Below are 15,291 nucleotides of genomic sequence, written 5' to 3'. Positions count from 1 at the left end.
CAGGAAGACAGGACGCGCACGCGCCAGGCCCACCGGTTGCTTGGTTACCCCGGCTCCTGCCCACATGCGACCTCGTGGGCGCCTCCCCAGTCCCCCTGCCTCCACTTCTCAGCTGAGTTGCTGTTTTCGGAGTTTGGCCTTCGCCTTCCTCGGGGGCTGGGATCTGTCTCATCCTTCCAGCTGCTTCTCTGCTGTCGCCCGGAGCCCCGGACGTGCGGTGCCCGCCTGTCCAGTCATCGGGAGGCTGGCCTGGCGCCTGGCCGGGCTGGGTGGTGTCCACTGTGTCCTGCTCTGGCCGCCCTGGACGTGACGACATGGTGGGTTTACCCACTGGGTTTGATCTCAATTTTATTTTGTTATTTAAAATATGTTTCTATTGATTTCAGAGAGGAAGGGAGAGGGAGAGAGATAGAAACATCAATGATGAGAGAGAATCATGGATTGGCTGCCTCCTGCACGCCCCACACTGGGGATGGAGCCCACAACCCGGGCCTGTGCCCTGACCGGGAATTGAACCGTGACCTCCAGGTTCATAGGTCGATGCTCAGCCACTGAGCCACGCCGGCTGGACTGATCTAAATTTTAAGTTTTGGGGACGTGGGGGAACTGTCTTGTCAAGTTAATTTAATTTGCTTTCTCCAAATAGACTTTAAAAACCTTTAAAAAGTATAATCTGAAGGCACAGAAAACATCTCCCTGTGTGGTACGGATTTACTTGGAGGAATAGGAGGGAGAAGGACTTTTCATTTGATGAAAAATTTAGAAAAAATGATGAATCAACGGTCTTTGCAAAGTGTTACACGTTAGGGACCCAGTTCTCCGAACCCGTCCGCTCAGCCAGTGTGTTTCGCTCTCAGCCGTGTGAGGCAGTGAGACAGCGTGAACCGCGGTGCCTTGTCGTTTGTCACATGCTATTCTGAGGACTTAGAGACACAGCTGTGCTCCGACTGAGCAGCCCTGGCCGGTCCATATTTAACACGCTCAGCGCCCAGCCTGTTTTGTCTTCCGGCCGCAAAGTGTAGTGTCAGGCACCGGTGACTGACTGGGCGCTTAACCTGTTAAAACCCGGCACGCGTGTTGCCGAGCGGATCTGCTCCGCAGTCCCTGTCTGCTGGCTCCAGGAGGACCGGGGAGCAGGGAGGCTGTGGGGGGCCCGGGCACAGGCAGCGTGATCGGGGGTCCCAGCTCCGCGGCCGAGCCTGCAGGGCTTTAGTCGGTTTGAGGACTTGACATGTTTGATAGCCTCATGTCTGTCAAACTTTCCTTTCGTGTTTTTTTAATCACAAAAGGGAGACTTGCTCACTGTGGAACGCACTGCGAGCAGCCCGTCCTCGCGGCCCGAGGGTCCGCGCCTGCTCCTGCCCCACGGCCTCTTCCCCAGTTCTCACCCCCAGACACAACGGGGCACCAGCCTTGCGGGCAGAGCCCCTCCCATCTTTCTCTCTAGGCGCCAAGACATGCCCAGGGAGGTGCTGTAAACATTTAGCATCTCGCTGCCTGCTCCCCGCTCCCCCCCAGACACTATCGGGAGCGAGGGGCCCTCTTCCGTATGGTCTTGTGCATGTCGACGCCCTCATGCCTGTGGTAGGGTGGCCGTGCCCGTATATTTGATCACGTCCTTGTCACCGCTTCTGCGGAAGCCGCGGGAGCCCCCGGCCACGCGTCCTAGCGCACGCACGGCGGTTTGCTTGGAGGGTAAAAGAGAAAAGAGCGTGCTGCTTGTGTTACTATTTGGGGAACATAGCGCTATTTTTTTTAAAAAATATATTTTATTGATTTTTTACAGAGAGGAAGGGAGAGGGATAGAGAGTTAGAAACATCGATGAGAGAGAAACATCGATCAGCTGCCTCCTGCACACCCCTCACTGGGGATGTGCCCACAACCCAGGTACATGCCCTTGACCGGAATCGAACCTGGGACCCTTCAGTCCACAGGCTGATGCTCTATCCACTGAGCCAAACCGGTTTTAGGGTGGAACATAGCGTTATTAACATTTGCATCTTTGGCCATTGAATTCCCCAAATGTGTATTCAGCTGTGAGCACAGAGCGAGGCGCCAGAGGGATGTCAGTGTGTCGGGGACCCGTCTGGAGCAGGGGCTTCAGGGTGACTCACGCCCGGCCTTGTTCCAGAACCAACCGGACCGGACGGTGTGCAGAGAGGAGACCAAGGCCGGCAGTGAGTGCAGGGGAGGAAGGGGACGGTGTGTCCAAGGGAAGCAGGAGGCGGCGGGGTCGGCCAGTGTGCGCCGCTGCCTCCGATGCGCTGGCCACAACCTGCCCGCACCGGCGGGAGGAGGCCAGCGGCCACACGGGCCTCGAGGGGACCGAGACCAGGCGGAGAGGCCGCAGTCCTGATTCTAGGAGGCGAGAGAACTGCCCCTGGATTGTCATCAAGAAGGCACTGCCCAGCTCTAGCCAGTGTTGCTCAGTGGATAGAGCGTTGGCCTGCGGACTGAAGGGTCCCGGGTTCGATTCCCGGTCAGGGCACAGGCCCGGGTTGTGGGCTTGGTCTCTAGTATGGGGCGTGCAGGAGGCAGCCGATCAATGACTCTCTCTCATCATTGAAGTTTTTCTCTCTCTCTCCCTTTCTGAAATCAAGACAAATATATTTAAAAAAAGAAGAAGGCACTGCCTGTGCCGTGGCTGCATCCCCCCCAACCCCCACCCCGTGTCGAGCCGGGGAACCTGTGCCCTTGCTTCTGCGGCTGCTTCCCACCTGCTCCCCAGTGCTGGCCAGGTGCCCGCCTCTCAGCGAAAAGTGGACTGGGCCGAGGATCAGGTTCACGGGTTTAATCCAGAAATAGCGTCACAAGGACCTAACGGGATGCCTGACGGATGACAGCAGCACCCAGCGCCGTTCCTGGTGACAGCAGCACCCAGCGCCGTTCCTGATGACAGCAGCACCCAGCGCTGTTCCTGGTGCCTCCGGGGGGCGGGGGGGGCGTGCCTCCAGAGGCTCTCTGTGAGCCTGGGCTCGCAGTGCACCCGCCGAGACATGGGGGTGCTTTAGGGGTGTTGCTGCGTTAGAACTATAACAACGACAGAATATTGTCCTTTAAAAACAGAAAACCTGCCGCCCGACCTGGCTCAGGGGTTGAGCATCAACCTATGAACCAGGAGGTCACGGTTCGATTCCCGGTCAGGGCACAGGCCCGGGTTGCGGGCTCGATCACCAGTAGGGGGCGTGCAGCAGGCAGCTGATCTAGGATGTTCCTCTCTCATCATTGATGTCTCTCTCTCCCTCTCCCTTCCTCTCTGACATCAATAGAAATATTATTTTGAATAAAGAAAAACAAAATCAGAAAGCCCTCGCCCTTGGTCCGTGCCGAGAACAGGGACTTGGCCGCACGTGGGTCCCAGGTGGAAGGTCAGTGCGCCCCTCGGAGAAGTGCAGAGGCCCCTCCGAGCTGGACGTGCTAATAGGTGGTGGACGTGTGAGCAGGACGTGGGACCTTCCAGTTGGGCAGCTCGCCCCAACGCCAGGAAGCCGGGGAGACCGGGCCATGTGGGGCCGAGCGCCCGTGATTGCATCTGTCGGCGTTTTTCCTCGGGAACACGGCCCGGCCGACCCGTGTCGCCACGTCTGAGGCCACGCTCAGGCCCTGTAGAGCCCTCGCCCCGAGCTGAAGCACGAGGCTTGCAGCAGATACCAAGCACGAGGGCACCCGGAGCCGCGTCGCCTCGCAGGTCTGCGCAGTGGTTCCAGGAAGCACGCCCTGCGTTTAGAGTTTCCGGCTACGCGATGGTGTCCAACCCGGCACCGAATCAGGCAGAGGTCCCAAGCCCATGGGCAGACCGTGCGGTCGGAAGCCTGCCTGGGCAGTGCCTGTGCAGGCAGACAGTGTGGGGCAGTGGCCGCCGCCTGCGAGGAGGTCAGGCGAGGAACCACGTCAGAGCCGCCAACTCCCCATCGGGTCCCAGGTGGAGGCGCGCTGCGGGCCTCAGGCCAAAGGTCAGGCGGGGAGGAGCCGTCCCCTGGCTCAGACTGTCCGTCCGTCCGTCTGAGACTGGCTGCCTGGAGAGGGGTGCGTTTCTCGGCGAGGAAAGGGTGTGATAGCAAGCGCTGTCCTCTGCTGAAGGCTGTTTTGATCTCTTGCTCAATAACAAACCGCCCCCCAAACCCAGCGGCTCAGGACAATGGCTGATTCTTCCTCCTGCCGCTGTGGGTGGCGGGCAGTCGCTCAGCTGGTCCTGGGCTCCCTCGAGCTGCCTCCAGCTGGCCAGTCAGCTGGCCGGACAGTCCCGATGGCCTGTCAGCAGCGCTGGGAGCTGGCAGTGTCACCTGTCAGCTGGGCAGCCCGGCTCTCCGCGTGGCCTCGCGTCCTCCGGTAGACCAGACAGTTGGCGGTCTCCCGGGCAGCGCCCCAGGAGCGAGAGGCAGGTGCTGAAGGTCTTTGGGGCCCACCTGGGCCCAGAACCCTCCCAGCCTCGCTTCCCGGGGGCTATCCATCAGCAGGCACAGGGCCCCCCCGACCCCTGGGGGGAGACGGGACCGCAGCTGAGGTGACGGCAGGGCGCTGTCCTGCTGCAGACATTCACGGCCGCTCTGAGATGTGTGCTGGTGACAGCTGTGCCCGGGGCACCCGACCATCTCCCTTACCACGGAACGAGCTGCACGTGGGCCTCGTGGGCCTGGGACCAGGATCCGACGCCAGGCCTCTTGCCAGCCGAGTGGAATTTGTCCTACAAAGTCGACAGGACACAGAGACGTGCTCAGTTGTTCTCGGTCCCTCGGTCCCTCTCGCCGCTGCCTCTGGTTCGTGTGGGGAGCAGGCAGACGAGAGAGACAGAGGCGGCCGGCAGGGCGTTCCTCAGACACGTCCCTGCGTCCTGGGGCTTCTCGGGCGGACGGTGTGGAGGCGAGAAGGCCCTGACTCCGTAGGTTCTGGCTTCCTGGGCTGCTTGGCAGGCGTCCAGTGATTCCTTAAAAAAAAGAACAAAACACATTTGGGGAAGCCTTGCCCTGTCCAGGTTTTCCTTGATTTTGCGGTGTTGGCGGGAAGCCAGGCCTGTCCCAGCCAGGAGGCTCCTCTGTGCCCCTCCAGCGAGGACAGGCCGCGGGCGTCGGGGAGGGTGGCCGCAGAACCCCTTCCCTCCCCGGGCCCCCAGGTGACAGGTGCCCGGTCGCCGGGTCCCACTGGGCCTCAGTCCAGGGCCCTCACTCGCAGGGAGGGCGCCTCCTGAGGCGCGGGGCAGGCGCTGTGTTTGAAATGTTCACTTTCTTAGCGACGGGCTCTCGGATCCTGCAAGCGTCCGACCCCTTCCCCATGAGCGCGTCCGGTTCTGTGCGTGTGACCTTCCGGTGGCTGTGGTCTCCCGGCTCCAGGCGTCTGGTCTGTCCGGCACCCAGCGGCTGTCCTTGGAGCTCAGAGGGTTTGAAAACAAAGACGCTTTTATACAAGTTTTCTGTGGGGTGAGAAGCTAGGAAGCAACATTTATCAAGTAAATAAAATGTGCAACTGTGCTGTGAGCCACGGGTGTGTGAATGCGGCCTCACTTCCCTGCCTTTGCTGTGCGCTCCTGGGCTCAACAACGACCAAACTCCCAAGGGCCTCCGTCTCTCCGAGTCATGAGCATCGTCTGGTTTTACCCATCTTAACGTTTCTTGCCCGACTCAGTGAACAGACAGGGCGACGGCGTCCTCCCCGGAGCCTGGCTTTCCCGGGGAATCTAACCTCCCGGGCGGGTGCTCAGCCGGCAGCTGCTGACTCGGAGGCAAAGCTGGGAGGAGGGTTTCATTCGCCGTGTCTGTCCCGCCTTCCGTGGCAGCCGGCACGTGGCTGTGGCGCTGTCCGTTTCCAATGAAGCATGTTTGCAAAGGGAACGCAACACACACCCCACACCCCAGTGAGCCGGGAGTGTCTGCGGGAAACACCAATGCCCAGCAGGACACACTCTTAATCAAAAGCAGCTTTTTAAGGAACGATGACTTCTTAATGGCATATTTGAAAAGTGGGTCAGCGAGCGAACAGTTCACGAAGTGGATAATGCTGCCTGAGTCCTGGCGTGCTTTATGGTCTAACTTCGGCCAACATGCATGAAATGGATGCTCATTGTACACGCTGAATCGTAACAAAAGTACCCGCGTAGCCAGTGCCCGGCCACCCTCCAGGGCCAGGGGGAGGGCACAGGCCCCCGGGCAAACCTCCCTCCTGTCTAAGGTTATTCATATTATTCATCGGATCACAGTGAGGTTGGACGTTGCAGTCTCTCCCGGTTCCTGGCTTCATTTTCTTCACTTACCTGCCCACATGGCCCCTGTTTGCTTGGATCTTAGAAAAACATTCTCCCTTTTCTGTCTCACTGAGAAAATCATAGCGATGTGTGATGTATCCACAAAACTTACTTTTATGTGTCATTGGGTTAATATTCAACTAAAAGACCACCAAGGAAACTTTTAATACACAACAAACACATTTTTTTAAGAAGGTGGATGAGCAGTAACGTCAGTGAATCGCAGAGAGCGTTGTAGTGTCAGTCTTTTTGCTGAGCGCACGCTAGAGAGAGGAGGAGGGAGTTCATTAGGGACCCGGGGGGGGGGGTGATGCGGGGGAACTGATGCTGTTCCGACGCCCTGGTTGGAAGGGGACGAGGCGAGGCTGTTTAGGAGCCAAAATAGGTCAGCTCGATGAGACAGAAAACATACTTTGAAAGTGCTTCCTGCGTTCTTTCCCCTAACTCTCCCCTTAAAACCTTTCACGCTTTCACGAAAACCCCTTTATTTTAGTGATGAAAAGCCACGGAGGGTTTTTGGTCCAGGGATATGTGTGATTTTTTTTTTGTCTAAATGTTCCTAAGATTTTTAGGAGCCAAAATAGGTCAGCTCGATGAGACAGAAAACATACTTTGAAAGTGCTTCCTGCGTTCTTTCCCCTAACTCTCCCCTTAAAACCTGAAGCTCTTTCACGAAAACCCCTTTATTTTAGTGATGAAAAGCCACGGAGGGTTTTTGGTCCAGGGATATGTGTGATTGCAGGATTTTTTTTTTTTAAGTTCAATACTAATTTAAGTAGCAACAGTGGTCTGGTTAATTTCCCAGATGGTCTTCTTCTTCTTAGGATTTATATTTTGTTTTCAATGTTGTTTGTCCTACTATAAAATTAGTTTTGATTATGCAATTACTTTGTTGTTTTGCTATGGTAGATAATGTTGGTTCTGTTATGATTTTTTTGGGGTTTAATTGTTTCTTAGAAATCATCTAACCAACTCTCATTTTATAAATGAGGAAATTGAGGCATAGAGAAATCAGGTGATTTGTCCTAAGTTGAATTGAAAATATTACTAAAAGAATACTTTAGTGATAGCACTTGAAATTCCCTTTTAATGGTAAACCCCAAGAGTTGGATGTTTTTGCATGTCGCCAGGTTACATTTGTCTCCTGACATGGAAAGATTGGAGGAAAAACGTTGAGCTCTTTGAGACACGGGGCTTCCCCTCTTTTATTTTAAATATAAATATAAGGTTATATGCCCGATCGCTGGCAAAGGCTTCAAATTCTTACCGTTTCTTTGTAGCCCTACACTTGCGCCAAATTAAAATAAATGGCTAAAAGGGCAATCACTCGTTTTTAAAATTAAGGCGTTAATTTAGGTTCCCCGTGAGCTGCTGAAAGCCACTGAGAGCCCTCGCTTCCCTCCGCAGGCGGGGGAGCCATGGACTCGGGTGACACGCTGGTCCTGGGCACTGTCCTCGCCAGCCTGTGCGCCTTCCAGCTCCTCTTCCACTTCGTCAGCTACTGGTTTTCCACGAGGGTGTCTCCGGGCTTCAACAGCCTCAGCTCCGAGAAGAAGATCGAATGGAACTCAAGGTAACGCTTACGAAACGTCATGGGCTTTTTCCCGAAAGCTAGTTTTGTGAAATAAAATTATTTAAAATAGTTCTAAAAAGCCTTTCACTTAGCCCCAGCCTGTGTGGGTCTCAGTTGGTTGAGCATCGTCCGTGCACCCACAAGGTCGCCGGTTCGATTCCCAGTCGGGGCACACGCCCCGGTTGCAGGTTTGATCCCTGGTTGGGGTGCGTGGGGGAGGCAGCCCACAGGCATTTCTCTCTCTCCCATTGATGTCTCTCTCTCTTTCCCCCCTCTCCCCCTCTCTCTTCCTGTCCCTCTAAAAACTAATGAAACAATAGTCTTTCGTTTCGGATCTAAGAAAATCTAAGCTCAAAATTGTGACTGTAGGACGAAGAGAGAAGACAAGTTGCCAGCTCTCATACAAGGAACATTGAACCATTTCTGACGCTGAAAGATGGTAGGAAAACGCATCAGCTTCCCGGGTTCGTGTGGGGGAGCCGTGCCAGCTGGCGGTGGAGAGGACGGTCTTGCATTCCTCTCTGAAACATTTACGATAACCAGCCCAAGTCCTGGCAGCGAGACTCAGCAGCAGCAAACACGAGCCGGCCGACGGAGCCTATATATAGTCCTGGCCGCTCCGCCCGCGGCAGCTGACCGCCGGCCCAGGGAACAGGGTGTCTCTCTCGGTGAACTTTCGTTGCAACCCAGAGCCCTCCAGCATCTACCCTGTTGTTATATAATTCTAAAGTAAAAGCTGCTTTTAGGTTTTTTTTTTTTTTAACAAAAATAAGTGGAAAGTGAACAGATATGTAAGGATATAGAAAGCTGTGTCAGTTTTATTAGTTGCGAGGTTTTGTGTGTGTCACGGAACACTTTCTGTTGTTGTTGTTTAGTTGAAGTTAACGCGAACTGTAAAACAGCCAGCAGGTCTCTGAAACGGCCGTAATTATCGGCACAAATACACGGAGAAGGTTGGTCTGGCTCATACGTGCTGCGGCTCTTCCCCCCAAGTGAGAACTCTTCCCCCCCAAGTGAGAACTCTTCCCCAGGGGCTTTTGGAAAAATGATTGTGACTTGTCTTAAGGACAGCGAGGATGTTGTTCGATGGCGGGAACCAGGAGATAGTAGCCGTTTCGTTTCCAAGCTCTACTGACAGGAAGATGGAACGGGGAGAGCGCGGCTGTGTTTCTGTCTTCATTCCCTTTCTCCACGGTTAGAGGAGCCACAGGCCAGGAACCGTGGAGAGCTGCTAGCCCAAGAGCTGGGGAAGGGACAGGCCAGGAGAGCAGAGATGGATGAACATGTGATGCAACTGACAGCGCTTCTCGTTAGTCAGGGTTACCCTGGCCCTTCTGGGCACGGACCCCCCTCGGTTTCCTGCGGGGGGGGGGAGGGGAAGAGAAGTCAGGATAATGACACAGCTCAGCCTGCTGTTCAGGTGCGCGTGCTCCCTGCTCCCGCGCTCCCTGCTCACGCTCTCGGTCAGTCCTGTCCCCACCTGAGCTGGGTTTACACGGGCTTAACGCTGAGAGGCGGAGAGTGCAGAGGGGGAGAAAAAACGGCTGTGTTTTGAGTAAAGTGCACACACGCACGTCCTGACATCCAGCGTCCCGTCCGCACGCAGACAGGTGACCACGCCCTGCCCCTCCCTGCTGATCGGGATAGTCTCCGAGGAACCGGGTCTGGGCCGTCCACCGAGGGGCAGGCGGGAAAAACGCCAGGCCATGCTCTCCGGAGAGAGCACGTTTAATTAGTGCGAGGGGCATGGCTGTACTCTGTTGTGGCTTTTTCTGAAAACATGCTGCGAGCTGCCATTTCTATCCTCGTCCATCCGCTCGGCTCCTGTGGGATAGACAGGCCTCTTGTGTTTCGTGCTCCTGATGGTAAACCGGCTTCTGCAGAGCTGAGCCCTTTTGTCTGAGCCGTACGGTCTCTTCTAACACCCATAGGGCTCGTGGGTGATCCCGTCAGTAACTCACGTTGCTGTTCTAACACGGTCACTGTCTCCTTGAAAGTAGAGTGCTGTCTCCTCAATGCCATTTCTTCCCTCTTTCGGAAAAAATGGAAATGTCTTATCGGGTGGCATTTTGGTTTTCTTTGTAGACACGGAGGAGGCTCCGTCTTGCTTTGCCTCTAAAGAGTTAACTGTGAAGTTTGACCCACAGCAGCGTCCGAGCACACGGACTGTGGATCCACACGCAGCGGCCCCGGCTGTCCGCGGGCCCCGCCCTGCGCGGCGGGAGCACTGGTCCTGGTGACGTTGAACTTTCTTGGGTCGAGTCTGCCAGTTCCTCCCCCGCACAGGCTGCTCAGCGGAGCCGGGCCCGAGGCCTGGCCTCGGGGACAAAGTGTTACAATTTGTCTGAAAGACACTTTCTTGATGTTTTTTTTTTTCCTTTTCACAGAATTTTCACATGGCGACAGAAAGCTGGCCACGCGATTATTTTTTATTTTGGTTTTGGCTGCACGGTGCTTGTTTAGATGGAGGGCTTCTCGGACGTTAGCATCTTAACCCTTTCATCCTGCTGTGTCCACGTGGAATACAGGGGTGCACGGCGCCAGTCCCCAGACGGGCTGGGCTGGTGGTTCTCACTTCAAAATGCCCCTTTGGCATTTCTCACACAGGCTTCCTGGTCGCTGTCTTACGTGGGTGTGACTCTTGGAGCACTGGACGTGCGATTGGGTTTCACGTGGCGTATCTGTTCAGGACCACGTTCTCTGCTAGGTCGGGTACACTGGTTTCTCAGGTTACAATCATCTTTTCTAACATCGAGGTGTCTGTCGGTCGGTCTGTCTCACTCACCTTTACAGATGTGGGGCCGGGTAGAGAGAAAGCCATTGCCGGCCGTTAACTTCTAAAGAGAAGACTGTGCGGTTCCTTCCGTCCTTTAATCTGAGGAAGAATAAAACAATCGTTATTTCTTGTTCGCACGCCCTGGAGCGTGGCTGTGGATTGAGTTGCTCCATTCTTAGCGAGACACGCTCCTGGACACTGAGTTTTCCATCCGGACCTGATTCCTTCCATCGAAGGAGACCTGGAGCTGTGAGCTCTCACGTGGGAGTTTGTTTCCTTCAAAAACAGGTTTTCTGTGTAAGTTCTCAGGGCCGGTTTTCTGTCCAGAAGCGCTTTCGTATCGGTGACAGGTTCCCACAGACACGGCCCAGGAATCTGATGTGCCCCTGGGGCCGTGCGAATTCTGTTTCAGGATCCGCGTTGTTGCCAGTGGACTTGGAGTCATTCCAACTATTGGGGCAGGAAGGAGTCCGGAACCGGGACACGCAGGGCGGGTGGCCCCCTCGGCACTGGGGGCACCACCCCTCGGCACTGGGGCACCCCCCCTCGGCACTGGGGGCACCCCCCCTCGGCACTGGGGGCACCCCCCCTCGGCACTGGGGCACCCCGGCTCCGCTCCTGCGTCAGAGCCTCCCCCAGCAGGTGACTCGCGAACGTCCAGGAGGAAACTGTGAATCAGGCCAAGCTGGTCCCGACGCCTCTTCGCCAGCGTCCACGTGCTGCCAGCGTCGCGCTGATGCTGCCGTGGGACGGCTCCTCACGTGGTCCTTTCCTTCCGTTTCAGGGTGGTCTCCACCTGCCACTCCGTGGTGGTCGGGGCTCTGAGCCTGGCCGTGTCCTTGTTCGACGAGGCCGCCATGGCAGACCCACTCTGGTAAGCACTCCTCCCGCCGGTGCCCTGGTTTGGGGTTGACGGTCAGTGGGCGTCGCTGACGCTGTGACATGGAAAGCGCCTCGCTGGCTGGGCTCGGTCTGGCTTCAGCAAGAGGGGAGTTGGCCTGTGCGTCGCCGGGCTCTCCCCACGGAGGGCGGAGAGCGTGCTGAGCGGTGCGGTCTGCGCTGAGCAGCCGCGAGTCGTCTCTGAGGCAGGACAGTCCTCAGAGTTCCGTCTGACCCCTCACCCGGCACCAAAGCTGCGCCAGGAGGACCGGCCGTCCCTGCGGGGAGGCGGTTCCACAGCGAGGCTCTGCCGCCGATGGTGACGTGCCGTCAGCGGCTCCCCTGGGGTGCACGTCCCTCCCGCGCTCCCTGGCGTCCGAGCAGGAGCTGAGCTCCGCGCAGGGTGAGGGCGGAGGCGTGTTCTGAGCGAGCACTGCACGGGCTGCGGCAACCGGGGCAGCTCCTTCGACTTCTCTCTCGCTGGGTTTTTGTTTTTCATTTTGTTAATCCTCAGCCGAGGGTCTGTCCCCATTGATTTTGAGAGAGTGGAAGGAAGGGCGGGGGGGGGGGGAAACATCGATGAGAGAGACACATGGATTGGTTGCCTCCTGCACCTGCCGCGACCAGGGCCCGGGACTGAGCCTGCAACCAGGTCCGAGCCCAGGACCCTGTGGTGTGCGGGTCACCCAGCACTCTAACCACTGAGCACACCAGCCAGGGCTCGGCTTTTAAAAAAATTCATCGATACCAAATGACACCCATCAGAGTCACCCCACCACCCACACTTTCCCTGGGAAGGTGTTCTCGGACGCAAATCCGTTTAGTGAATCAGTTCGCTGACCAGGTTCCCGTGGAATCTGCTGCAACAACGTCCAGTGCTTTTTCTTTTCGTATTTTTTATTTTATAAACACGCTTGTCCACAGCACCAGGCCTTTGGGAAGTGAATCTCATAACAAAGAATCGATTCATGACCAGCTTCCCTGGGTCCTGTGTGCGGCCGGACGTCGGCGCTGCCCAGTCTTTCCCACGCTGGCTTCGGTTCCTCACTTCGCTGTGTGCATGTTGCCATGCACGTTACAAACCAGAGGGCGGAGGGCTGGCCACTGGTGCTTGCTGATGGGAGTGAGGAGCATTAATGGGGCGCGTAGGGTCTCGCTAGGAGGAGGGCCCGTCCTGTTCCCACCAGGAGCTGACGGGCCGCCGTCAGGGAGGGTGCTGACGGGGCCGCCTCCGGTCGGTGGGCGAGACCATTTCCTGAGGTTGTTCGTGTCTCTGATTCACAATAAGGACCCAGACATCATCGTAATCAGGGTCCGAATCCCATTCGAACCCTTTCTCAAACAACTCGCACGAGGACACACGTATGAAAAGCTGTCTTTTGGTAAAACTATTTCCCTGAAGCGGAGCTGATCGGAGGAGAAATCGTGACTGCTCGTGCAGGCAGGGGCGTTACCATGCTAACACGGTGCTTTGTGCAGAGGAAGTTACCGGTCGAGACTGTGGGGGCACCTTGACCATGTTTCTGTCCCAGTAGGAAGAAGCCGTGTCGTCTAGCCCGTGCGCTAAAAAGGAACTTTCTTCCAAAACTGTCTTAGGGGCGACTCGCTGCTGGCAAAAGTGAACGTGGCTATTGCTTCCGGCTACCTCGTCTCTGGTACGTGCCGTGTTTCTCACGTCCTATAGGAGTTCCTCGTGGGGCTGTGCCTGGCGTCCGTGGTCTGTGCTTCGGGTTGATGGCTGATCTGAGAAGCAGCTTTAGGACCCACACAGCGGAGAGCGTTTTCCTGTGGCCCCGGCCCCGAGGGGGAGCAGAGCTGCGGGAGGGCCCCCCCACCACAGGCCTGGGCGCGCCGGGTTAGCGAGGGTCCCTCTGTGGCCTGCAGAGCTCCCGGGTGGGGTTAGAGAATTCCTGCAGTTTTGTCCTCCGAGTCCCCTGCACGGGGCCCCAAGTGGGCGCCCTCGGCCGTGGCGTGGGGTGAGGGGAACAGCCTCACCTACGAGTGCAGCCACCAGGGAGGATCCTGGCCCCTTCCCTTCTGTATCTTCCTGGTCCCACTTCCTGTGCCGGGCGGGGCGGGAGTGGCCCCGGGACCCTGAGGCCAGAGGGAGCTGGCTCGTGCCCTGGCCGTCGAAGCCCCTGACTGGACGAGAACCCGGGACCCTTCAGTCCACAGGCCGAGGCTCTGTCCACTGAGCCACACCGGCCAGGGCTCACTCACGCTTTAACAGTGTGCACACTCGGGGTCCTCATGCTGGGCAGCCCCAGGTGTGGGGCGCAGCTGTGTGGGAGCCGCGGAGGCGGGAGCAGGGCATGTGGGCTCCGAGCGCGGGAGAGTGACCTGTGCACGCACTGGGCAGCGCTGTCCTGTGTGACCTCCGCCTTCTCTCCTCCTCGCAGACCTGCTGATCATCGTTCTGCACTGGGACGTGATCGGCGACAAGTACTTCCTGATTCACCACTGTGCCTCGCTGTACGCTTTCTTCTTAGTGCTGGTGAGTGCAGGCCGCCTGGCCACTGGCGGGCGGGAGGGGCTCCGGGGGACCCCCAGGCAAACCCCCGACCCTCAGGCCCTGCAGACCAACTCCGGCCGCATCGGGGTCCTTCCGCGATGTGCCAGCTCGTCCGTGGACAAAGCCACGCCTTCACGCGGGGTCTGCGGGGCACTTGCGTGGATTCACACACTCCGAGGAGGGCAGATGGCCCCAGTTTCTTGAATTTTCACTGAAAACCTTCGGGACTGTGCAGCGCTTGGTGTTTGCCCATCTTCCTAGATGCATTTGGTTAATCTGCCCCTCACCGCAGAGCTCTCAAAGGGACGTGGCTGCACCACGTTGGCCAGAGTGAGCCGTGACTTTTTTATGTTATTATATTCTTACTGATGTCAGAGAGGATGGGAGAGGGAGAGAGAGAAACATCAGTGCTCAGAGAGAATCATGGATCGGCTGCCGCCTGCACGCCCCACACTGGGGATGGAGCCCACAACCCGGGCCTGTGCCCTGACCGGGAATCGAGCCGTGACCTCCTGGTTCATAGGTCAAGGCTCAACCCCTGAGGCGCGCCGGCCGGGCCACTTCTGTCTTTTACAATATTTCGGCCCCTGGTGACCGCTAAGGCCCATCAGGAGGAGAATCCGTTAGCAGACCCGGCGCGGAGGTGGGTGTGACGTCCACAGCAGGCTCGCCAGTGCGTCTCCTGCGGGAGACTCTGCGAGAACGTCACGCCTGACCGCGTCTCGTGTTCCTCACCCAGAAAGACGGCACGCTGCAGTACATCGCCAACTTCCGCCTGCTCGCCGAGCTCTCCAGCCCCTGCGTGAACCAGCGGTAGGTGCCTGACCACACGGTTGTTGTGAGGTTGTGCGTGGATTTGCAGCCGGGGGGTTCGTTTCCCGGGCCCCAAAGCTCCAGGTGAAACGAGCCTGTGGACGGGCGTGATTATCGCCGTGCACCGCCTGCTCTCACAGGGAAGTCCCGTGGGCACCAGGCTGCCCACGCCCAGGGCGGCCTCCATTGGGGACAGAGCCCGAGCCTCCCAGCCCGTCACAGCCTTCGCCGCCTGGTCCCTATGGGAACGCGTCTCCCGCCTGCTGTCGGTCCTCCCTCTCTTCCCTGTCGTCCTCGGAACACACACTAATGCGTGAGCGCCTGCTCAGCCCCCGCGGCTCCCGTGCTCAGGCACAGCCCGTGGGCGCCTCGGGCACAGAGCCGGGCGGGCAGAGCCGTCCTCTCTTTCTGCCGCTTCCTCCCTCCCAGGCCTCTTCTCACCCAGCTCGTCCTGGGCCAGGAGGCCTCCTGGCTCCTTGCTCAGGACGCAGCCCTGGATGTT

At 57.6% G+C, this 15,291-nt stretch overlaps 1 protein-coding gene across 6 annotated transcripts in view; it reads left to right on the top strand.

The window, feature by feature from the left end:
- The window catches only part of TMEM56 (transmembrane protein 56), a 40,663-nt gene that overhangs the window by 23,158 nt on the left and 2,214 nt on the right, over positions 1-15,291 (top strand). For all 6 annotated transcript variants that reach the window (XM_014537128.1, XM_014537127.1, XM_005863136.2 and 3 more), the window contains 5 exons: positions 7,644-7,809; positions 11,370-11,459; positions 13,061-13,119; positions 13,864-13,958; positions 14,716-14,789. In XM_014537128.1, coding sequence (XP_014392614.1) covers positions 7,644-7,809; positions 11,370-11,459; positions 13,061-13,119; positions 13,864-13,958; positions 14,716-14,789 — 484 coding nt within the window. The remainder of the gene's footprint in view (positions 1-7,643; positions 7,810-11,369; positions 11,460-13,060; positions 13,120-13,863; positions 13,959-14,715; positions 14,790-15,291) is intronic.

This window comes from Myotis brandtii, unplaced genomic scaffold, assembly GCF_000412655.1.
Source record: "Myotis brandtii unplaced genomic scaffold, ASM41265v1 scaffold1733, whole genome shotgun sequence".
Taxonomy (NCBI): domain Eukaryota; kingdom Metazoa; phylum Chordata; class Mammalia; order Chiroptera; family Vespertilionidae; genus Myotis; species Myotis brandtii.
Note: the sequence above shows the minus strand (reverse complement) of the source record. Positions and strands in the feature narration are given on the sequence as shown.